Here is a 24516-nt window from a genome sequence, read left to right as displayed (position 1 = left end):
GTGGACAAAATCTTACAGTACTGCTATGGACCCGAGTCTGAACAGATATATATGCTAATAGGATGATACGGTCATAGCGCCACCTACTGGTAGCAGGAAAGTTTGGTTGTAAACATGTGTTCGTTGTATCTCTGTGGAAATAAGAGGAGAGCATAGGACAGGAGAGTATAGGAGACAAGAGCATAGGAGAGAAGACTGCGATGACCCCGCGGATCGCAAGGTGCGCGAGGGCCCGCAATGCTGCTTGCAGCTTTAATTTTTTTTTTTTTTTTTTTTTTTTTTTTTTTTTTCCCCCTCCGAGATCGCATTTTTGGAGGCCTTAACATGCCCAAAAACTCACCAAACTTGGTAGAAAAATTCATTCGCCCGAAAAATTTTGAAATTTGCTGACTTTTGAAATGCACATATAAAAATGGCTCTATAGCGCCCCCAACGCGTAGCCCCTCTGGCCGGTTTGACACAGGATTATGAAAATTGGCACACATATGTATCACCTCAAGACGCACAAAAAAGTCTCTTGGACCCCCCCTCCAAACCCAACAGGAAGTCCGCCATTTGAAGGTTTGTGGCCATTTTTGGCGATGTGTGACCCTGCTGCCAAACTTTTCACGCCTCGCATACTTCAACGGATTGAGCTGAAATTCGCCGTGTCCACTCAGGACACCATAGGGAATAGACGCATTCCAAAACTCTTACAAAAGTCTTACGGTGTGGCCGGGGCGTGGCCTCAAAGTTTGACCATTTCTGAGGACACAGAAAGTCTCTATAACTTCTTCGTTTTCTGTCCGATCTGTACGAAATGTCACATGTATGATCAGAGTCTGACCCTAAACACATCTATACAACAATATTGAGGCTTTGACAGAGCGCCACCTACTGGCTACACAAAATGTTGTGTTTTCATAGGTTTTTCTGCCTGCCCCCCTGGCCTGTTTTGAGTAGGGTCATGAAAATTGGTACACATGTGTATCACCCCAAGATGCACAAAAAAGTCTCTTGGACCCCCCCTCCAAACCCAACAGGAAGTCCGCAATTTTGAAATTTCTGTTAATTTTTGGCGATTTGTGACCCTCCTACAAAACTTTTCACGCCTCGCATACTTCCTCCAAATGAGCTAAAACTCACTGTGTCCACTCAGGACACCATAGGGAATAGACGCATTCAAAAACTCTTACAAAAGTCTGACGGTGTGGCGGGGGCGTGGCCTCAAACTTGACCATTCGCCATTACAAAGGAACTCACTGTATTTATTGCCCTAATGCGTAGCCCCGCTGGCCAGTTTGACACAGGTTCATGAAAATTAGCACACATGTGTATCACCCCAAGACGCACAAAAAAGTCTCTTGGACCCCGCCTCCAAACCCAACAGGAAGTCCGCCATTTTGACTTTTGTGGCAATTTTTTGCCTATTTTTGACCCTGCTTCAAAACTTTTCACGCCTCACATACTTCATGCAATTGAGCTGAAATTCACTGTGTCTACTCAGGACACCATAGGGAATAGATGCATTCCAAAACTCTTTCAAAAGTATTACCGTGTGGCAGGGGAGTGGCCTCAAAGTTGACCGTTCGCCATTACAAAGGAACTCCCTGTATTTTTTGCCCTAATGTGTAGCCCCGCTGGCCAGTTTGACACAGGTTCATGAAAATTAGCACACATGTGTATCACCCCAAGACGCACAAAAAAGTCTCTTGGACCCCGCCTCCAAACCCAACAGGAAGTCCGCCATTTTGACTTTTGTGGCCATTTTTTGCCTATTTGTGACCCTGCTTCAAAACTTTTCACGCCTCACATACTTCATCCAATTGAGCTAAAACTCACTGTGTCCACTCAGGACACCATAGGGAATAGACGCATTCCAAAACTCTTTCAAAAGTATTACCGTGTGGCGGGGGAGTGGCCTCAAAGTTGACCATTCGCCATTACAAAGGAACTCGCTGTGTTTTATGCAGTACTACCCATATACTTTATGCAATGTGGACAAAATCTTACTGTACTGCTATGGACCCGAGTCTGAACAGATATATATGCTAATAGGATGATACGGTCATAGCGCCACCTACTGGTAGCAGGAAAGTTTGGTTGTAAACATGTGTTTGTTGTATATTTGTGGAAATGAGAGGAGGAGAGCATAGGACAGGAGAGTATAGGAGACGAGAGCATAGGAGAGAAGACTGCGATGACCCCGCGGATCGCAAGGTGCGCGAGGGCCCGCAATGCTGCTTGCAGCTTTCATTTTTTTTTTTTTTTTTTTTTTTTTTCCCCCTCCGAGATCGCATTTTTGGAGGCCTTAACATGCCCAAAAACTCACCAAACTTGGTAGAAAAATTCATTCGCCCGAAAAATTTTGAAATTTGCTGACTTTTGAAATGCACATATAAAAATGGCTCTATAGCGCCCCCAACGCGTAGCCCCTCTGGCCGGTTTGACACAGGATTATGAAAATTGGCACACATATGTATCACCTCAAGACGCACAAAAAAGTCTCTTGGACCCCCCCTCCAAACCCAACAGGAAGTCCGCCATTTGAAGGTTTGTGGCCATTTTTGGCGATGTGTGACCCTGCTGCCAAACTTTTCACGCCTCGCATACTTCAACGGATTGAGCTGAAATTCGCCGTGTCCACTCAGGACACCATAGGGAATAGACGCATTCCAAAACTCTTACAAAAGTCTGACGGTGTGGCCGGGGCGTGGCCTCAAAGTTTGACCATTTCTGAGGACACAGAAAGTCTCTATAACTTCTTCGTTTTCTGTCCGATCTGTACGAAATGTCACATGTATGATCAGAGTCTGACCCTAAACACATCTATACAACAATATTGAGGCTTTGACAGAGCGCCACCTACTGGCTACACAAAATGTTGTGTTTTCATAGGTTTTTCTGCCTGCCCCCCTGGCCTGTTTTGAATAGGGTCATGAAAATTGGTACACATGTGTATCACCCCAAGATGCACAAAAAAGTCTCTTGGACCCCCCCTCCAAACCCAACAGGAAGTCCGCAATTTTGAAATTTCTGTTAATTTTTGGCGATTTGTGACCCTCCTACAAAACTTTTCACGCCTCGCATACTTCATCCAAATGAGCTAAAACTCACTGTGTCCACTCAGGACACCATAGGGAATAGACGCATTCAAAAACTCTTACAAAAGTCTGACGGTGTGGCGGGGGCGTGGCCTCAAAGTTGTCCATTCGCCATTACAAAGGAACTCACTGTATTTATTGCCCTAATGCGTAGCCCCGCTGGCCAGTTTGACACAGGATCATGAGAATTAGCACACATGTGTATCACCCCAAGACGCACAAAAAAGTCTCTTGGACCCCGCCTCCAAACCCAACAGGAAGTCCGCCATTTTGACTTTTGTGGCAATTGTTTGCCTATTTTTGACCCTGCTTCAAAACTTTTCACGCCTCACATACTTCATGCAATTGAGCTGAAATTCACTGTGTCTACTCAGGACACCATAGGGAATAGATGCATTCCAAAACTCTTTCAAAAGTATTACCGTGTGGTGGGGGAGTGGCCTCAAAGTTGACCGTTCGCCATTACAAAGGAACTCGCTCTATTCTATGTAGTACTACCCATATACTTCATGCAATGTGGACAAAATCTTACAGTACTGCTATGGACCCGAGTCTGAACAAATATATATGCTAATGGGATGATACGGTCATAGCGCCACCTACTGGTAGCAGGAAAGTTTGGTTGTAAACATGTGTTTGTTGTATATCTGTGGAAATGAGAGGAGGAGAGCATAGGACAGGAGAGTATAAGAGACGAGAGCATAGGAGAGAAGACTGCGATGACCCCGCGGATCGCAAGGTGCGCGAGGGCCCGCAATGCTGCTTGCAGCTTTAATTTTTCATTTTTTTTCCTTCCCCCCCTAAGATCGCATTTTTGGGGGCCTTAACATGCCCAAAAACTCACCAAACTTGGTAGAAAAATTCATTCACCCGAAAAATTTTGAAATTTGCTGACTTTTGAAATGCACATATAAAAATGGCTCTATAGCGCCCCCAACGCGTAGCCCCTCTGGCCGGTTTGACACAGGATTATGAAAATTGGCACACATATGTATCACCTCAAGACGCACAAAAAAGTCTCTTGGACCCCCCCTCCAAACCCAACAGGAAGTCCGCCATTTGAAGGTTTGTGGCCATTTTTGGCGATGTGTGACCCTGCTGCCAAACTTTTCACGCCTCGCATACTTCAACGGATTGAGCTGAAATTCGCCGTGTCCACTCAGGACACCATAGGGAATAGACGCATTCCAAAACTCTTACAAAAGTCTGACGGTGTGGCCGGGGCGTGGCCTCAAAGTTTGACCATTTCTGAGGACACAGAAAGTCTCTATAACTTCTTCGTTTTCTGTCCGATCTGTACGAAATGTCACATGTATGATCAGAGTCTGACCCTAAACACATCTATACAACAATATTGAGGCTTTGACAGAGCGCCACCTACTGGCTACACAAAATGTTGTGTTTTCATAGGTTTTTCTGCCTGCCCCTGTGGCCTGTTTTGAGTAGGGTCACGAAAATTGGCACACATGTGTATCACCCCAAGATGCACAAAAAAGTCTCTTGGACCCCCCCTCCAAACCCAACAGGAAGTCCGCCATTTTGAAATTTCTGTTAATTTTTGGCGATTTGTGACCCTGCTGCAAAACTTTTCACGCCTCGCATACTTCATCCAAATGAGCTAAAACTCACTGTGTCCACTCAGGACACCATAGGGAATAGACGCATTCCAAAACTCTTACAAAAGTCTGACGGTGTGGCGGGGGCGTGGCCTCAAAGTTGACCATTCGCCATTACAAAGGAAGTCACTGTATTTATTGCCCTAATGCGTAGCCCCGCTGGCCAGTTTGACACAGGATCACAAGAATTAGCACACATGTGTATCACCCCAAGACGCACAAAAAAGTCTCTTGGACCCCCCCTCCAAACCCAACAGGAAGTCCACCATTTTGACTTTTTTTTTGTAATTTTTAACGTTTTCTGACCCTGCTATAAAACTTTTCGTGCCTCGCATACTTCATGCAATTCAGCTGAAATTCACTGTGTCCACTCAGGACACCATAGGGAATAGACGCATTCCAAAACTCTTTCAAAAGTATTACCGTGTGGTGGGGGAGTGGCCTCAAAGTTGACCATTCGCCATTACAAAGGAACTCGCTGTGTTTTATGCAGTACTACCCATATACTTTATGCAATGTGGACAAAATCTTACAGTACTGCCATGGAGCCGAGTCTAAACACATATATATGCTAATAGGATGATACGGTCATAGCGCCACCTACTGGTAGCAGGAAAGTTTGGTTGTAAACATGTGTTTGTTGTATATCTGTGGAAATGAGAGGAGGAGAGCATAGCACAGGAGAGTATAGGAGACGAGAGCATAGGAGAGAAGACTGCGATGACCCCGCGGATCGCAAGGTGCGCGAGGGCCCGCAATGCTGCTTGCAGCTTTAATTCCAAATTATACTTCTTTCACTTCGCATATCAATATTCAATATAATTGATATATATATTAAAAAAAGATATCCACCTACAAATTGGTATCTGGGTAGCCAAATATTCAGGTATGGCCCTAGTGTGAAGATATGGTGTGATAAGTGTATGGCACTGGAAACTGCACAAGACAGAGGTAGCTCTAAAACATATTGGGCAAGCAACATGGAAAGACATGGCAGCATTTCATATTGCTAAAGATATGGTGGCTATGTACACAGAAAATAGGTCAACTAGATTTTATTTGTAGGCCACATCCCCCAGTCCTATTGCCACAGTCAATCTGAGCTTTATTTGATCAAGCATTTACAGATATCTAACGCTAAACATTTATCCATCCCCATCATTACTGTAATAATATGACCCCTAGATGCCAAAAATTGTACCCTACAAATAAGGTCACATAGCCAGTGAAACAACCACATGTTTGAAATAATGATGCTTATACATACTGTATGCAAATCCAGCATTAAATGGTGGGTTCAAATGGCCAATTTGACACTTGTGATATGATGTAGCGTGAACTTTTCTCTATGCAGAACAATATGTGCATGCATATCTTGCTCAAATGTTACTGAGAATATATTGGATACTCAAAGACAGTTTTACCAGCTCTTTTGGGGTATATGTACTGTCAGACCTCTAGGAATGACGCTTCACCTTGACACCCATTAAATTTTGCTTCTCCTCAAGACTACTCCTAAATGCCACTCTCTGTTCAAGTGAAATATTCCAATTGCTTTTGCTTTCAAATCAGCATAACTGTGTACAGACACGCTTGGATTAAGTTAGTTCAGCAATCAATGGACACTTATTAGAGGTATTATCATTATATTTAGCACAAATATTTATGAGAACCAGAGGCAAAGGATTGTTATGTTTCCTAATATTCATTGTTACAAACAAAAAGTCTCCGGAAACACAATTCTGCTTGCCTACCCCTTCTGGCCCATATAAACAATACAAAAACAGCAAAAGACTGATTTATTTTGTCCCTGAAATCTGAACTGCAGCGCCTATCCAGGAACACCAGACCTTTCATGGAGCCACACTCCCTGGTCTACCCCTGCAACGTTAAACACAGCACCAGTTTTAGCACCCCCCACGCCTACCCTCCACCCCCAGCACTGCTAACATAGTGCTACCCTCAGCCTGTTCATTTGAATGGGCTGCTGACATGTCACTATTCTCTGGGACCTGAGCCCAGAATGTTCCACAGAGCTAACCTTAGGGACAGAGTATGGGTCCTGACCATGGATTGAGGCTGTGGATGTTCCCACACATTGCCAACCTGCAGCAGAAAGGCGATTAGCTGGACATAGCTTGGACTTGCAACCAAGCAGCTTGTGATAAAATAGAACTGATGACAATGTTGTCCAAGTCAGATTCCTACAACATAAAAAATGCATTCTGCAGAATAACAAGGCAATGACTTCTAATAACTGCAAAAGTATAGTCGATGACACTGTCTTTCTTATTGTGTATGAAAAAATACATTTTAATTGTTAGACATTGTAACATAAAACCTACATCTAGTTAAAGCCCCCTTCCAAACATACCCCCTCTGGTGCAGCCTTTGCTCATTCACAAACGACAAAGGTGTAATGCTCCCTCAGTGTACACGTTCACAGGGCATGCCCGTGCTCTGAAATCAGAGCGTTGACTTTACATCATTGCCGTACCCTTTTTCGCTTTGCCAGTCCCACTTTCACACAACTGTTGATTCGCCACAGTGACAAACTCCGCTGCAGGGCTGAAAGTGCTACAACAATGCCCTGCCATCGTTCCTTCCTACCTTTCAAACAAAACATAGCAGCAGTGTCTCACTCAGACAGACTGTTTGAAAGAGGCCTAAGAGTCACAACTTAACATTAAACTGGTGCAACAAACTGGATTTGCCTGCTAGGCCACAATCTAACTAAAACAAGCCCAAGGTTCTGACAGAGTATCAAACAATTTATAACATACTATTGCCACAATGGTATGTGTTAGCAGTCTGAATATACTTTTTGAAAAGCTCAATATACCACAAGCTGTTCATAATTCATGGAAAACTACACAATGTTAGATTGTATCCCCACACAGAGGTATAACGCTTACGTTTCTCAGGCTGCACTGCTGAAACCTTTCTTTGTTCAGTTGTAAATGTGCACAGGAATAGCCATGTCTTAATCCCTATGGGCATGGCTGTGGCACCCAAATCGTCAGGTGTTTAGTTGCATCACTGTCACATTAGTGAGATGTTCCACCTGTCTAGGATTTCAGAGGTGGAAAGAGCACTTAGAGCCATGCACTTTGTAAGGGTTAAATAGTACTGGGTGTCCCTACTTTTGATGCATAGTGTGGATGCATGAGTGTCCAAGTGTGTCCTGTGTGCAAAAACATGGTGTGCAAATATACACCTTTAACATAGCTGTGACGGGTGTTTCAAGTGACACAATAGCACATAGGCCTAATTGGGCCCACTTGTTGGAGTATTTTCTGTGACTGGCACTTCACCACTAGGCAGAAAGCCTTTGAAGCTTTTAGTGCGATGAGAGGTGAGCAACTTTTGATCATGTGCTTGAAATGGAAGCATTAGTTTCTTATGCGTCTGCCGTTTTGTACAAATCAGTACACAGTATTCAGTGGTTATACAACACATAAACTAAACCATAGAGGATTTCAAGGGGGTTTTCATGCAATCTATAGTAAAACATAGGCAGACATTTAGTGCAACAGAAAGAATTGTCAGTCTGAATAAGAGAACTGACCAGAGAAAGTATCTGCCTAAATACATAAGTCAACACTGACACTGTGACAGCATACTGGTTTTGTGCCATTTCTGTGTGAGTGAAGGAAACCCAAACTATGATGCAAAGCAATATTAAGAAATGTATGTTATCTATAGTAGAGATGAATGATTTGGAAAAGTTATTTGCTATTTTTCTAACAAATATTGCAATTTGATTTGTGATCAAACTCTACTTTAATATGTACTCTCGGTACTTGACATTAACAGGTGTCAATGGCAAGTAGGCACACTGAATATCTTGTGAAAAATAAATTAATGCATTTAAATTTTATTACAATAATTCCATCCACGACCATTAACTAGGAGACAATCCAATCAGGATTTAATATTGTTGATAAGACAATATTCTAAATGTATGCAAGATATTTTTTAAACATGGGCTTAAGTTCTTTAGTTATGTCTAGAATTGTTTAAATTAGTGTGATCTATGTGCATGTGTAGTAGTTATGCAGTTATTTACATAAAGATTCCACAACCAGCGACCTAACTGTATTATAATGTGCTGCAGACACAAGAGAGCTTTGAAGCCAGTTTCTTCTCACACCCTACCCCTTTTGGCTAACAAATTAACTTGTTATTTCTCCTGGGGAGCCCAGGACCAATTGCCCTTTTCCAACCTCAGTCTTATGTCACAGTGCAAACTGTCCACTCTACTCAAGCAACTGCAGTAGTCATGCAGTTATGCACTATCATCTCATAAAATATTCATCAATACAGATTGAGAAATAATGGGATGGCATGACTGGCTGCACTGTATTCAACATAATGAGCAACATGAAAAATTATCAGAAGGTTGGGTTATTTCTAAACTACGGTAAACCTGAAGACATGAAACATACTGTGTTGCAACGGCTTTGTCAATACAACTCACTCATTTTCAAAACACTCAATTCAGAAAAAAAAAATTAGAATAGGTTAAGCATTACACATTTAGTTTGATGTACTAGTGTTGAATTGCTTTACCAACAACTCCTCCAACACAATAAAGAAAGCACAACATTAGTTTTATACCTGTGGTATCACCATACCAGTCTAAACCAGTTTCAAAAATGAAATTTAGCACAAAGTTTCTATGAGCAACACTTTTAGACCTTAAAATGAATCGACAAACAGTTGTCTTTTACTGGTAATCCTGGACCTTGACAAAAATGTGTCGACAGCGCCAACACAGCGCCCACTTTTTCTAAAAAAAAGAAATGAAACTTGACTTCAAGACACCAAGTCATGCAAGAAGACTTGTTATACCAGTTAACATAACATTAATATATTGCATCAGAAGTTCGTAGAGGTGTGGCTAGATGTGCTGGGATTAGTAATAAGAATGTATGCATTTCTCAGGAAAAGCACAGCACTATGAACACGACAGCATCATGTCTCACCTTCAACTCCTAGAGGAATTACTGGCATCACTAGTGGCTTCAGGTGAACATGGCAGTTGAGGAAAATCTCAGAGTGAGTTAATAGCATCACTGGATCATTGTGTTAGCACTGCTACCTAAATATTCAATAGCTGTGTGGCTGTTTCGAATTATGCAAGACAATTATGTACCGTGGAAAGGATTAACTGCAGTGCATGCCAATGACTCCAAACTTTTTTTAACCACTGAATGTAGAGCATTAGACTGTTTTCCTTGTCTAACTAGCATGTCATGTACTGGCTAAAATAAACACCTGATCTCTGGGTTATAAATGGACACAATATAAAATGCACTTTTAGAAAAACAAAAAGAGGAATCTCCTTTCATAATCAATCTTTTCAAGTATGGAAAAGCCTGCAGTTGGATAACACAAATCGCTTCAAGGTTTGGCCTATTTCAAGGTTTCTGGTTTGACGCAGCAATCTTTCAGGCATTAAATCTGGGCATTGATTCATAATCATTTCAACCCACAGAGTAAAATACCATCCTTAAAGTAAAGGCAACGTGCAAAGAGATGTGCATGAAATTAGGCCAGAAGCTGCAGTCAAATTTGTACATCGTTTTCAAGCATTATACGGCACCACTATTGACTGAAAACCACAATCACAAAGCATGTTTGTTGACCAAACCATGACCTATGCACTGACTGATGTTTTGAAAAAGACATAGCAGTTCAGGGAGTCTGCTCTGTGTGCAGTGACACCAGGTTGACATGGTCACTTGTGGTAACCCTGCCACAGGACTGTTGAACACCATGACATTTAAAGTCATATTTGGCCTTAGTGGTTATGGTCATCTCTTGCAGTGTCCCATGATCTCCTAAAACTGGGGAGTAAGCATTCCTTAAATAACCATAGTGCTGGCACAGGCCAACCAGTGTCAAGCAACAAAATCCCCTCCCAGGCTCCATTACTTCCCATACCATTCCCATATGGGCTGAGGAAGGGTACAGATAGCCAGGCCTACAACTTGTCTGCACAGGTTTAAGTAAGGGTTTATCTTCATCTGCATGACATCCCCAGACTTTTACTAAATAAAATAAATTGTTTCAGATATAGGTTTACAGAAAGGATGTCAACGTGAGCTATTCAATAAAACAGAAACCAATCCAAGTCATTTACTTGGGAACCAAATCATGACTAAGCAAATGATTTAAAATAAGTCAATTAATCAGTCAGTCAATAAATAACCATGAACTTTTAGTACAACCTCCTCAAATCAAAATTTCTATACAAGTTGTTACATCTCACTTACAACTATAGATTAGTTTCACAACAACCTTTAAAAGAATTTTCTACTCTGGCATGACATGCTTGTAGCCTTGTTTAGCAGGACTTATGCGCTGGGTATCATACACCAACAGGACAAATAATACATAACTGTGCCAGTTCCTTGTTGCTGAATGTTTGAAACAATCCTAATGTATTTGAGGCTTTGGCTTTTGTGCTTGTATTATGAGAATTTTTGGACATCAGGCTCTTCGGGAAAAAAAAAATGAAAATGGAAACTCTGCATATTACTGAAAAACACTATTCAAACAATGCATTTGCTGCACTACAACATCATCTTTCAGAGACATAATTAAAAACTCTGTACTCTTCACAACCTTCAGCTTGATGATGCTCAGCAGCCTTACTCATTTCCTTGCTTATGTCACAGCCAGTAAAAAAAAAGAAAAAAAGAGAAGAGAGTCTCTGGACTGCCAGTCCCGCAGCAGGAGCTCCAGTTCACTATGTCCTCACATGTACCAACAGAGGAACCCAGCTGACAGTCACATCTCATACAAGAAGCAGTCAATACACTCAACTATTGCTGATGATTGTTGCACAATCCTCTTACGGAACCAAAACAGGATGACCGGACAAACTGTATTTACATCCACATTTTGCATAGTGTTCACCTACACTGGAATGTGAAAATCAACCCTATTAGAATGTCTTGTTGTCTTACAATGTAGAAGCATGAAGTGATTTTACAAAGACACAATTAAGAGTTTATCACTCTTCCTCTTCCTTTTCCAGCTCACCCCAGCAGTTGGGTGCCAGCCAGTGCTAGAATTATGAGGAAGCCAAATGCACTTGGCTCTCCTACGAAAATGCTTGAGCACCATTTAAAACAATACAAGCTTGGGTTTGGGGTGGTAGAGTGTTTGATAATAATTAGGCCTTTTTAGTGTATAAATAAAATTTCCAGCCATTTACAAGTAAGTGACATAACTGCACACAGCTAATCCACAGGCAAATAAGAAGCTCATATTAAGCAACTTTCTTCTGTGTATACATAAGAGGATCTCTTTTGTCAGTCTCTGTTTATATAAATGTGGTCTGTGTTGTATTTGTACTGGTCATATTGTTGGGGTTTTAACTTTTGTCTGCATTTAAATAAGACATGTATGATACATTTTTATTTAACTTCTCTATGCTCTTGACTGTTGACAAGAGACACCTGTGCATCTACACAAGAAACAGTCTGTCAGATAGGTGGTTTGATGCATGCTCTTTATCCGTCACCATATGAAGCTGTTGAAACTGGGCTGCAACAACACTGGACAGTCAGAATTACATAGCGCATTTGTCTGCACATCTATAATAAAGTGCACTGCACTGACACGAAGCTGATCTCTGAACCTGCAGTTTGATATTATACTGCTTATATTACTGATAAGCTGACATTGAGATGTACAACTATAGAAGCAAGTCTGCATGTCTATACATGAGCCACTTATAAAGAACAGGGCACCGTAAAACTGTAAAACATTCCAACTCTCCTGCCGACACCATCAATGTAAACTGCAGCAGAGCCTCAGTGGTGTAAAAGTCCAAGCCTATGCTACATTTAATAAGAGACCTCTGAATAGAAAACAACATAATGTGTATCGTCCATTCAGAAGTGCTTTAAGTGAAAGGCAGTTAACACTTTGGCACAAGCAAATACATACTGCACTTTAAGATGTTTTGTCAATTAACAAAATCTGATAAACCACAAACCACCAGCAATAAAAGCTGAATAAAGCAATCAACAACCTCCTATTTAGTTCAATACTACATAAGCACAGAACAATTTAGCAAAAATCACAACTGCAAATGCAAAAATGTTGCAGATAAATATTAGCTTGACATTTTTTTAATAACAATAAATTGTTAAACAATAATAATTAGTGAGAAGTAGTTAAATTCATTCATTCAACTACCATAATTTATTTAATGTCACATTTGTTTAAAGACCACTTCCTATGACTAGTAGTCTCCCAATTACCTGTCACTATTTTATTGTTCTGGCTTATCAGTTGCAGCCGTGCTGTACACGGCCACTGAAGCTGGAGATAAGGCCCTTTCCTCCTGGCCTGCCAGGTTTTCCCTGTCAAATATTTATAGAAGCTGAAACGTTAGATGGCCACCACCAGACTTCAAGCTCTCAACACAAGAAGCAAAGCAAGCAAGAAGCAGCAGCAGTAGGAGCAGAGCCATTTTACACAGCAGAGCTTGAATTCTGTCTCGTTTTTTAAAAGCGCTGCTGACACAGAAATGAGTTGAATCTACTGTTCAATAACTTGAACGCAATTCTGAAGCTGTAAAGAGAACCTGACCCTTTACTGGCTGAGAGGGGGGTTGGGAAAAGAAATGGCCATCTTTCGCTTGAATACTGGGTACTTTTCCAAATTATTCACGGCACTGTCATTAGACACCCCACCGGAAAAAAACGTCTCTGTTTAGCTAACAACTTAAAATCACCGAAGCCTTTACTCACATACATCCAATGGTATCTGTGACGTTATGAGTGGGCAGAAGCTGGCTAGTTTGGCTAGCAAGATTTGACAACAAAATTAACAGCTTAAGAAACTTTCTTCAAACATCTTTAGATACAAGATAAGTTTATTTTTAAGTTAAGAATCTTACTCCTAATAAAACAAGTAATGGACACAGAGTTAAAACTGTTGCGCCGACTGAAACGAACCTAATACAATCAAATAACAACAAGCGGGGCTCTGTATCCAGTAGCACTGAGCTTGATAAATGCCCGAAAACGGTGCAGAGTGAGTCAGGGTGTAGCTACAAGAAAAAAAAAAGCTACACACATCCGACATCAGTCAGTCTGCCCAGACGAGAGTTGGTAGCCGCTGAACTACACACTTATGAAGCCTAACTAGCCGAGCTACTGTGGCTGTGTGGCAGCATGAAGGCAGCAGCAGCAGACAGAGCGGGGACTGACCTCACTCTGCCTGTCACAGCCGACAGGACTGACTTCAGACGCACGCCAACATGGTAGTGAAAACGGCCGTTTACCTTGCTGCTCTGGTAGCCTTCAAACGCTCTCAGTGCGCTGTCAGTGAGTTTAACGTGAAAGACGGAGACATTACTGCCGTTGCTCACTCTTCCACAGGACAGTCCGTAGCACTGCTCCTCCTTCAGCGCCGCCATCTTGCTACAGTTCCCACCACGCGCACGGACGCACTCTGTCGTAAACCGAGATCTCCCGTTGCTTTTCAATGAATATTCAATGACCGGTCACTGATGAAGTCAGTGGCAGTAATGAAGCTCTCAACAGTCATTTTTTTAAATAAAACACACTTTTACACCACAGCATAGACGCCATAATCAAATATTATTGTAATATTCATACAGTTAGATCGCAATAAACTGCCCAATAGATAATAAATGACTGTTACTACTTTTGTTTTCAACTAATTCACAACAGGTTAACTAGTCAATCTCTTTGTTAGTTACTACTATGTTTTGTAATTAGTTTGATTGCCGTTGCTCAGCAATCAAACCATTGTTAAGCAATTTTGGTGTCATCTGCCAAATGTATCCCCTCAAAACAAATTGCTCTGATTCTCCAGCAATTCAGAGCAATCTTTCACATAAGCGTTCAAAGCAATGCTTCAGCTGCAGCAATCAAACTTGCATTTTCTTCAGGAAATGCCCTTTTCTAGTTACATTTTAATAAATTACAAAATATGCAGTTTTCCTATCAAATAGGAACGAGAATTACCCATCAGTAGTGCGTAGGAACAGAGAAACGATAGGTCATCTGATTACGTCAGCAAGACGTCAACGTCTGGAGGAGAGCACACACACACACACACACAAACACACACAAGTAGCGGTACATCCGCAGAATCTGGGAATGCCCAGCTGTAAACTTAGTAAATGTAAATACTGAATATTTAAAGAGACATCAACTACTTGCTTGTCACACATATCTTGAAGTCACGCTGTGGTAAACAGCTGTGAAAAATCTGTTCAGTCCAAACATTATTCATCACAAATTAATATTTTAATTTCTCAAATGCCATTTTTATAAAGTGGCTTTAATGTAGCTGAACAACTGAAAACACTGGTGGTAGGTGAGCATCGTAAGAAATCCATCCATGACACAATGGTTTAATAGACGTCATTTTATTGTGATGAATACAAAATTAACAAATGCAGGGAATGCCAGGAGACTTTCAGAACAAAAACAGTAGTTTGTCGGCAACTTTTAAAAGTGTTCACAATGTTTATGCAACTATTATCTACTCTGAAGAAGCCACGGATTTGGTGGAATCACATTTACACTATGTACGAAAGCAATAATTTGAATAAATTAACAACTAAAGGAGAAGAAAAATTCACAGGCAAAGGAACTTTAGCAGAGGGTGGGGAAATAAATCACAGTCATCCCCTTTACTTGTACTTGCGAGTGATTCTTTAACATTGGTCTTAAATCATTAAAAAAAACTGAGGTATAATTGAAAAATAAACTCTTCTTTCACCACACTGCTGAGACACTTCATGTACCATTTTCTGCCTTGATATTAAAGGTAACAACTGCATCTAAAGCAACAGAAATATTGCAAAGTACAGTAACACAAACTGTGTATGTTGACACTACCTTTCTCTACTGCTGCTGTGTCCAAGATGAAGATTCAATTACATGTTACTTTTTGAGGCGGTGGTTTTTCATGCTTTCTTGTATTTATTCCCCTCCATGCTTGGTAGTGAGGTAAACACAATTTTAGGGCATATTTCAGTTTAACACCATTACAAAAAGCGCAACACGTTAAAGAACAGACTTACTACACCATAAAAAACAAGACATTTTAAAGTAAGGTAGTAAATCTTGATGAACAGTTGTACTTTGCAAGGGTGTGTACATTTTTCTGGTCACTTAGTGTATGTAGAATCTGTACAAAAACTCACCAAACCAGGTACTTTGCCATATCAAAAGTTGGTCAGCATTGTACCATGAAGTGAAATCACATCTTTTGTATAATAAATATTAATTTAACTACACAACCAGATGCTTTAAAATCTAAGTACAATAATACCACCATATCACAATAGCTATTTTAAAAATATTTTTAAATAGCTCCAATCTGCATCTATTTTAAACTATTTTTAATTTTAATCCTCCAAAAAATCCTATTCTCAGCATCGACTACCAGGTAAAATATGGCAGCAAAAGAAAACAGTGTCTGGCAATGTGGCAGATATGCATAAACCTACACATTTAAATGGTTGGAGGGACATATCCCTTATTCAATTATTAAAGAGAGATTATTTGTCACGTTTACTTCTCAAACATAGCAGAGAAAAGACAGTGACAGTGAAGAGGCAACGAACCAACTGACATTTCCACCCCCACTGACCAAAGGTCAGAAGGCACTGCCAGATGTGCTTGTATGTCGACACTCTCCCACTTGCCATGGGACTGGTCAGGCCGTCACTACAGTCTCAATTCAATTTCTAGCAGCTATGACAACAGATAAAGCTACACCTCCGATGGCTACCGCAGTGGCTCCGAAAAGCCACTTCCAGCTGAGACCCTGGGGAAGTGACAGTACATAGACTGTTAGGCATGTTATAAAATGAGCCTCATTTGACAACTGAGCACTTTTAACACATTATTTTTCTGAAGAAATCTCACCCATGAAGACTTTGCCCGGTGCTTCTGTGTGCAGCCTGTACCAGAGAGAGGATTACCCAGCATCTTCTTATACATCGCCTGCTCTGCTCCTTTCTGCTCCGAGTGCTTCTTCACCAGCTTGGAAAGCTCTGCATGGATTGTCTGTACAGGAGATACAAGATAAAGATGATGCAAGCTCCAATCCAAACGTGTGTCTACAAATGCAGTTACGCTGACAAAGTCCCATCACTGCAGAACAACTCAAGAATGATTTCCTTGCCAGTGACACAAGTAAAAAAATAGCTTAAGAAGACACTTCAAGATGAATATAACCATTAATTTTTTTATTTCAGAGCTAGATCTTTGAGGGATCGATTATTTTCTCAACACAGTGAAATACTGGAAGAAATGTTTATACCACTGTCTTCCAAGAAATCAAGGCTTGCATCAGGAAATTAGCCTGCCTTTTAGCCCACATGTCCACACAATTACTCCAGGATATGGGTTCAGTTACTGTTTCAGCAAAGTCTCAGATCTGAGTCACTTATCTGATCTTAAGATGGTGATGAGTGACTAAGCAGACCAAGCATATTTTTCAGAGACTAAAAAAATGTGTATGCTTTAGTAAAACATTTCAGAAAACACCATTAAATAGATAGACTACCAGCAGAGTGCGAGTGAATAGCGCACTCACACATACACATGGACTCTACAACTGTATTATCAAATACACAGGAAAAACACAAAAATGACACAACACTGAATGGCCCCAGAGGGAGGCATGTAACATCCTGTCCTTATGGCTCCTGTGTGTCAAAACACTGTGTTGAGTCAGTTTTAGGCTGCCTAAACTGGAACTGTTCCGGCAGCTTGTCATTTCAAAAAGTCAACAAACCCCAAATAATACATCTTCCCTCATCCATCCATTTTGAGTTTAGGATAGAGGGCGTGAATTACTGACACCATTTTTTTTTTAAAAAGCAATATGGTAGACAATATGTCTACCAATGCTCAGCAAAGAGGCCGTCATCTTTTCATTTCATGACATGTGCACCTCCTAGTAATAATAATAATGAGAGTGTCCTGATATTGTCACTAAAACACACCCACTGTTGGAACACAGGGTTATTTATAGAGGCTTTTCATTATTAGGAGTTTGAGGGAAATCTAATTAAAAAAAAACACAAGGGATCACATTTGACACATACTGTGACATGACTACTGAAGAAAAGGGGCTCTTAGTGAAAATAATGTACAAGATCATTGTACTTTAGTTATGCAGGGATGAGATACTCAGATATTTTACATTCTTGGCAACATACAAGTAAATTTATTAAGATGAGGTATTACAACATGTACATTATATTAACACTGCATGTGTTGGCTGAAAGGTGTCCAGCCCATGTGCTGTTTGACAAATCGGTGTAGGACTGAAGTGGGGAGTTCTGGGCATGAGTACCACACTGCTGCTGCAGCTGATCCAAGAGGCCCACACACTAAGGCAATTTCTGTAAAATGGCTTTGTGTAGACAAAGAACCACATATATCTGTCTGTGTAAGCAGGAGGGCAAAAACACAGTGACTAGAATTGAGGTGAAGAGCAAACCTATTTACAGCAACAACATGAAAACAGATCCTCTGAAATGATGAATCAGCAGTTCACTGTACCTTGCCCTACAAAGTGATATTTAACCCTACAGCACCACCTACTGGTCAAAAGAACAAACTGCCATCTCTGTTACTACTGCATGTATTTGACCAAATATTAATGAGATGCTGCCAAAAGGTACCTTGTTGCTTGGTTCTAGTTTCAGTGCCTTCCTTAAGGTTTGAATAGCTTCTGTGTATTCACCTTGCAATGCCAGAACCTAAAACAAGAACACACAACTTTAAACATAGCAATGTACCTAAAAGAAAAAGGAAGGAATAGAACAATGTGTACCTTGCCCATGCGGAAAAGTGCTTTTATGTTGTCTGGCTGGTGGGCAAGTGCTGAGACACAAGATTTAAGTGCAGCATCATAGTGGTCCAGTTTCAGCTGAGAAGCAGCCATGTTGTTGAGACACTTTACTTTCACATCCATCAGTTCATTCTCCTCCTCTGGGCTAATGTCAACTGCAGCAGAAGAAACAAGAATATACACATATAAATATAGTAAAAGGGTCACAGAGAAAAACAAGATCTCAGATCACACAGTGCAATATTAAAGTGGAAGACCATATTTTCCATAGCTTTCCACATGTGCTTTTTTAAAGGCTCCTATTATTTTTGCATGAATTGAAAGCTAAGAAAATGTCATACCCTGACTAATTGACAAACATCTTACCTTTAGAACTGGACTCCGTTATCTGCAGGGCTATGCTATATGAGTTCACAGCAAAAGCGTAGTCCCCACGCTGATAATGGACATTGCCCCTTTCTCTCTTAAGGCTGGCCAGGGCAATCTTTTCAGCAGGAGGTAGCAGCTCAAGGTCTGGAGCATCAGTGGCTTTCAGCAGTTCTACCTCTAGAGACAGCTCAGCATCTGGGGGAACCTCAGGTTCAAGACTGGCAAGGGGAAGTCAGTAAGTAAGAGACATCAATCACTGAAATTCACTCAAAAAATTAAAGAATACTCAAATAATTTCTATAGTTGCATTCTTCAGCAGAAGAAAGTAGAGCAGTTCACACAGTTTTTACCAGAGAAAAACACTTCCCTACCTTCCCCGGGCTCCATATGCGTATTTTGCATCAGTCTGAATAAGTGCCTTCTCTCCCATTTCCATGAGCTGCACCGTAAGATCCAGCGCCTAATAGGTGAAAAGACTGTCTTCTGTTAGCTATTCACATTTTTACAATGTAACACTCACTGCTCGATAAGAAAATTACTTAACACCTGAATTAGGAATGTGACACAACTGTATACGTTCTTGCTCAAGGATAGGCCAATACCAACAAAACTGTTTTTTACCTGAATAACATCACCATCTCCCATAGTGAAAGAGAGGTCAGGCTGCTCCTCTACAAGCGTCCCGTCCATTAGATGTGTTTTAAGATGAATCTTTACATTTTGTCCTTTCTGTGGCCGGCTATCTCGCCCCTGCCCTGCCTCCAGGATCTTTTTCTTCAGCAGGTTATTACCTAGAGACAGAAAGGCACCACAAAAGTTCAACGCCTTCCAGAAAAGATTCTGCAGCACATGTATACTCTTTTGTTATAAGAATTGGCTTGTGCAAAACTTTGAATACATTTATTTAATTCAGTCTGTTATGTTAAATAGTAGTGCACCAAGCTATCTCTGCCACTGTATTATCCAGCGAGTGTATAACAATCACAACAGGAATGTGTGCAGTCAATAACATTATGATGCATTTTCTCCATACCTAATACATCCAGCCACTCATCCACTTTGCCTGGAGGGTCGGGATCTGTGTTTGCATTTTCATTTTGTGACTGCTCTCTTTTCTTTTCCTTCCCACCCCCGGCATCTTCCAGAGGAGGGGGTTCGTCATCAATGTCTTCTTCATCCAAAACCTCAAAGTCCTCCCCGCTGTCCAGCAACGAGGTTTGTCCAGTCTTCTTAGCTAATGGCGCATTCTCGTGGTTGTCCGAAGCGTCCATCGTTTCCTCCTTTTCACTCCTCAGTAGTACACACTGATAACAGAAAAGACAGTGAACAACTAGGAAACACCCTCTGACTAGCTTCTTAACTGAGTTCAACAAACCTAAATCACTGGTTAAAGACTCATCCACTGATACCAGTCACACTAGATGAGTGGGTAAGTTACCATGCTAACACTAACATCTATCAAAACAGGCTGCCATCGAAACAGTCCACAATTATACAACCAGTCTTACCAATTGTCATTCTTAATGCAGCATGTTATAAAATGATACCGTTCCCTCTAACCTTACAGGAGTGCTACAAATGTAAAGCCAGCCACACGTTTCCAGAAGTTTCTGGCAACTACTGCTTTTTCCTTAAGCAGCTAGCATGCTAGTGCTAACAGCCCGTAACCGAGGAAGTTGCTAGCATTAGCTATAATCTGGCTACGTGTATAGATGCTATAGCTAGCTAGTTACTGTAGGTGATAAAGTGGATGCGTTCATCGCGTCTTGCCACTGATCAGTTTATATATTGACTTTAAATATAGTGGGTGAACATTAATATCACGTGGAGTACGCGTTTGATCTAAATCAAGTGAAGCTTACCTTCAAATATTGGCTGACAAGAGCCTTGTTTTGGTCCCGTGCAGTCTCCCCTGCAGCTACACTGGTGAAGTAAGGTTGCTATCGGTCGCAGCAGGACAGCGGGATGTGTGCGTGTCGGGGAATATACAACATCAAACTGACTTCGGAGCGGTCCGTTCCTCATCCAACCAAGCTGCTTCCTGTTAACCTTGAGCTCCTGCATGCCTATTGGACATTTCCCCACATATTAATATTACACCACAGGCACCCAGAGCACTGATGTTCGTCACATTATAATATCAACAATGCTCTTAATTTAGGACATAGCTCTTAGATATATAGATCAGAAGTTCACTAGTGTCTTACTTATGTATATCCTCATATTTAGAGAGTAAACATTGCCTTCTGGTCTGTTTCTTTAACCTAATCCCAAACTGACAAAACCAGTCTTAATCAAATAGTAATCTTTTTTTGTGTTGACATTTATGCTGAAAACCCCTCTGGATGCAGTTATTGTTTTAGGTGATTAGCAAACCTTTACAAGTTTGTAAATAGAGTGCTGATATTGACACAAAAGTGTACATACTTATATTACATTATATATTTTGAATACTTTGATGCAAATTTCGATGGCCGCTCAGAAGAAGAGACTCAAACAAAAAGGAAAAATCAAATGACATTTATTATTGATGCATTGTTTCTTTTTTGATAAGCAAATTATCTGTTTTTCTTTCAGTCTAAAGAAACTTTACAATATAAAGAAACATACAAAGAACATCTTAATTACCTACACAAGACACCTAAGTCCCTAAGACAAGATTCTGATTCTATCCTACCATGAAATACAAAGCAAACCCAAGAGACAGACTGCTTCATATTGAATACTGCCGTGTCATCAGAAAGGACCATGAATGGTACAGGAGAATCATTAATATCCTCGTCCCTTGAATCCCCCACCCCTCCCCGACTCAATATAACCACCCCACCTGACCAGCAAATCTTCCTAATGGTACAGTATTATACATCACAATAGAAGTACAGAGATGGCCAACGATCGATATACACAGAGGACTGAGAGAGGATCAGTGAGAGAGCTTCAAACTATACAACGCTATTACAGGAGCGAATAGCAAAGGACACAGTTTTTCCCCATAATTATTACTTTTTGATCTATTCTTAATTTAAAATGAGGTCTTCTTAAGTATTTTTTTTCCTTTTTAAAAGTTTTCTTAAATTGATAAAAATCCTTCATATTAAAAACTGCAATATGAGGTCACATGTTTTTTTCTGTGAGAAGATGCCCTTTGGAAAAAACTCTTTTTTCAAAACCAACAGTAACTCTTAAATGAAACATAAAGGAGTCAAGGGCAGAGTGAGGACACCGCAGCTTGTTTGCTTCTCTCTGTCCGGTCCTGTCTCTGTCCCATCCTCCTCACCACACAAGTCTTCAGCATACAGTCTGCTGTAAGTGTTACTGTTTTCTATACATTTAGCCACGTTTGCTGTATTCTATAAATTTAGCCACACGAGCCAAATACTCAGTGCATCCTTTCTCTCTTAAAAACATGGACAGATTTATTTATAATTTACTCTCAGCTGTATTCATTGGTAGTGACTGACATATCAAAACATGTCAATGATATCAAAATGCATTATACAGTATTTACAAAAAAAAAAAAAGAATTGGGAAAGGAGTGGGACTGGAGGAAAGAAAGGAGGTGTGTGTCACTACATAGGAGAAGGAACACTGGAGAGAGTGATTCCCTAGGCCACAGAGAGCCAAACCCTGGAGATATCCCTGTTGAATTCTGGGTACTGTCTGTTCACATTGATATCAGGAAATGAATAAGTACATCACCACCACCCATAGAGGCTACAATGGTTGTTTAGTTACTGTTGGTTTGAGCACAGCTGCAGTGTGGTGCCATGAGAGATCCCTTTAAAGCAGTGAGAGCCGAAGAGGCGGAGAGTACAGAAAAACAAAATGACATAGCGCTAATATGTAACTATGCATGTCTTTGTGTGCAGAGTCTATGGGCTTTTGATTTTTATCACACATTTAAATTACAAAAACAGTCTGCTGAAAACAATGCATACACACAAATGTCTCCTATTATTGTTCCTCGTCTCTATACCTTAAACCCCCTCAGTATCCCAGCATCCATCATCTCACGCGCTGACTCCTTGCTGAGGGATCAAGTTGGTGCCACTTCCATGGACGCAGGTTTTTAGGTCGTTTTTGGATCTCACAGGATTTGTAAGTTCAACTCAGAAGCAAATAAAGGCTTCATGAGTGTATCCCACAATCTCCTCTAGTCCAACAAAGGAGATGCTGGTGAGAAAGAAACCAGAATGCATTCTGGAAGGAAAACGGTACCACTTGGGGAGTCCATAACGAAGTTGAAATCAAACATAACGATGAAAGGGAAGAGACCACATGTTAGGATTCACAGACAACGTGTAAATAACAAATAATAACCACAACACAAGCTAAATATGTTGTATTTACAGACCAAATCTGTAAAAGAGACAAGAGGAAGTGCTCTCTGTCTTTGTTACTGAATTAAAAATGGCTCCTGATCTGATAGCCGTCTCCTCAGAGCCATTTTCTAGCAGTGAGAGTGTGGACAGTAGTGGGAAGGGTCACTTATTAAGACAGCCAGACATCTGATCATTCAGGTGCATCAGACACAACACAGTCTGTGGCTAATTTTATCAGAGATGCTAACATCTCAGCGGAAACTACATCACCGGTTGAGGTGATTGTTTATCTGGATTACTCTTTGAGGGGAAACATTTAGGAGGTAAAGACACAAACTACAAGTTCAGATAGAGAGGTATGTGACATGAGACTGACTGTGACAAAAAAAGACAAAAAAACAAATAACCTAAAATCATGTAAACAGAAAATCATTGTGCATTCCTCGAGTGTGTGCTTATTCTGTATTTGTTGATGCTGCTGCTGAGATAAAATGTGCCCTTTACAGGAAATCATAACTACATTAGTAGAATAATATCAATTATGAAAATTAGAACAATAATATTATCATCAACAACAAAATACAAATATTTATGAAAACCATTCTTGCCCCTAAAATAACAGTTTTTTATTTCAATCCTGCCACAGGAGCAGAGTTTTTAAATGACGGTCTTCAGCCCCATGTCACTCAACTACTGCGTGCCCTCATAACAGGATCAGCTTAATGGTGGGGTGACGTTGGGGTGGAGTTGAGTGCCCAGGGACCACCTTGATTTGGGCTTGAATGCCACCGATATGAGGGCAGGTTTTAGATTTGGGAGAGACAGACTTGGGGGGCAGGTTCGAGCTCTCACGGTCCGAGGGCGCTCGGCGGGGGGGCCCAGCAGGCCAGGGAGGAACAGAGAAGAGACCCTTCCTGCTGTTCGGAGGCCGGTTCATGCTCTCACGCCCATTTTACAGGCGCCAGGATGAGGGACCTTGAGGGGAGTCCTGCTGTCCAGGGGAATCCCCAGGGGCTGTGCGGCACAGCACACCATCCACAAAGAAGAGGAAGGATAGGAGGGAGGGAGGAGGGTAATGCAAGACGCACCAGGGTGGGTAGGAAAGTGAGATTGGGATAAAGGGAGATGAAAAAGTAAAATAAAAGATAAAATAAAAAAAAGAATCACACACTCATCGTCATGTTGGGTGAATACTGTAAAGAGAGAAAAAAGAGAGGGAAGGGAGAAAAGATAAGCCAATACTATATTAAA

General features: G+C 41.0%; 3 protein-coding genes across 5 annotated transcripts in view; all 3 read right to left on the bottom strand.

Moving 5' to 3' along the window:
- Nucleotides 1-14167, bottom strand: part of ell (elongation factor RNA polymerase II) — a 36797-nt gene extending 22630 nt beyond the window's left edge. The window contains exon 1 of the mRNA XM_028403851.1: nt 14010-14167. Within this exon, the coding sequence (XP_028259652.1) occupies nt 14010-14144 (135 nt within the window). The 5' untranslated portion in view covers nt 14145-14167. The remainder of the gene's footprint in view (nt 1-14009) is intronic.
- A 942-nt stretch (nt 14168-15109) lies between these two features.
- On the bottom strand, nt 15110-20948 carry fkbp8 (FKBP prolyl isomerase 8). 2 transcript variants are annotated; one of them, XM_028404689.1, is made up of 9 exons: nt 20806-20948; nt 19977-20247; nt 19565-19734; nt 19315-19403; nt 18941-19161; nt 18557-18729; nt 18405-18482; nt 16636-16776; nt 15110-16534 (listed from the first exon to the last, which is right to left on the bottom strand). In XM_028404689.1, exons 2-9 carry the CDS (start codon nt 20212-20214, stop codon nt 16448-16450), a joined length of 1197 nt encoding a protein of 398 aa, XP_028260490.1. In that variant the 5' UTR covers nt 20215-20247; nt 20806-20948; the 3' UTR covers nt 15110-16447. The 2 variants fall into 2 exon arrangements, with proteins under 2 accessions (XP_028260490.1, XP_028260491.1); XM_028404690.1 differs by lacking the exon at nt 20806-20948 and adding an exon at nt 20452-20590.
- A 500-nt stretch (nt 20949-21448) lies between these two features.
- Nucleotides 21449-24516, bottom strand: part of ssbp4 (single stranded DNA binding protein 4) — a 73666-nt gene continuing 70598 nt past the window's right edge. The window contains exon 17 of one of the 2 annotated variants that reach the window (XM_028404116.1): nt 21449-24458. In XM_028404116.1, coding sequence (XP_028259917.1) covers nt 24429-24458 — 30 coding nt within the window. In that variant the 3' untranslated portion in view covers nt 21449-24428. The remainder of the gene's footprint in view (nt 24459-24516) is intronic. The other variant, XM_028404114.1, reaches the window with a different exon arrangement.

The sequence above is a fragment of the Parambassis ranga genome, chromosome 4 (assembly GCF_900634625.1).
Source record: "Parambassis ranga chromosome 4, fParRan2.1, whole genome shotgun sequence".
In the NCBI taxonomy this organism is placed as follows: Eukaryota; Metazoa; Chordata; class Actinopteri; family Ambassidae; genus Parambassis; species Parambassis ranga.
This window is presented reverse-complemented; position numbering and strand designations above follow the sequence as displayed.

What these genes read in the sequence shown, in the direction of transcription:
- fkbp8 (XM_028404689.1), bottom strand. Translation starts at nt 20,214, where the DNA reads ATGGACGCTTCGGACAACCACGAGAATGCGCCATTAGCTAAGAAGACT. An exon ending in GCATATGGAGCCCGGGGAAG is followed by an intron (nt 19,162 to 19,314) that starts GTAGGGAAGTGT and finishes TCCCCTTGCCAG; the next exon opens with TCTTGAACCTGAGGTTCCCC. An exon ending in CACTTTTCCGCATGGGCAAG is followed by an intron (nt 18,483 to 18,556) that starts GTACACATTGTT and finishes TTCTTGTTTTAG; the next exon opens with GTTCTGGCATTGCAAGGTGA.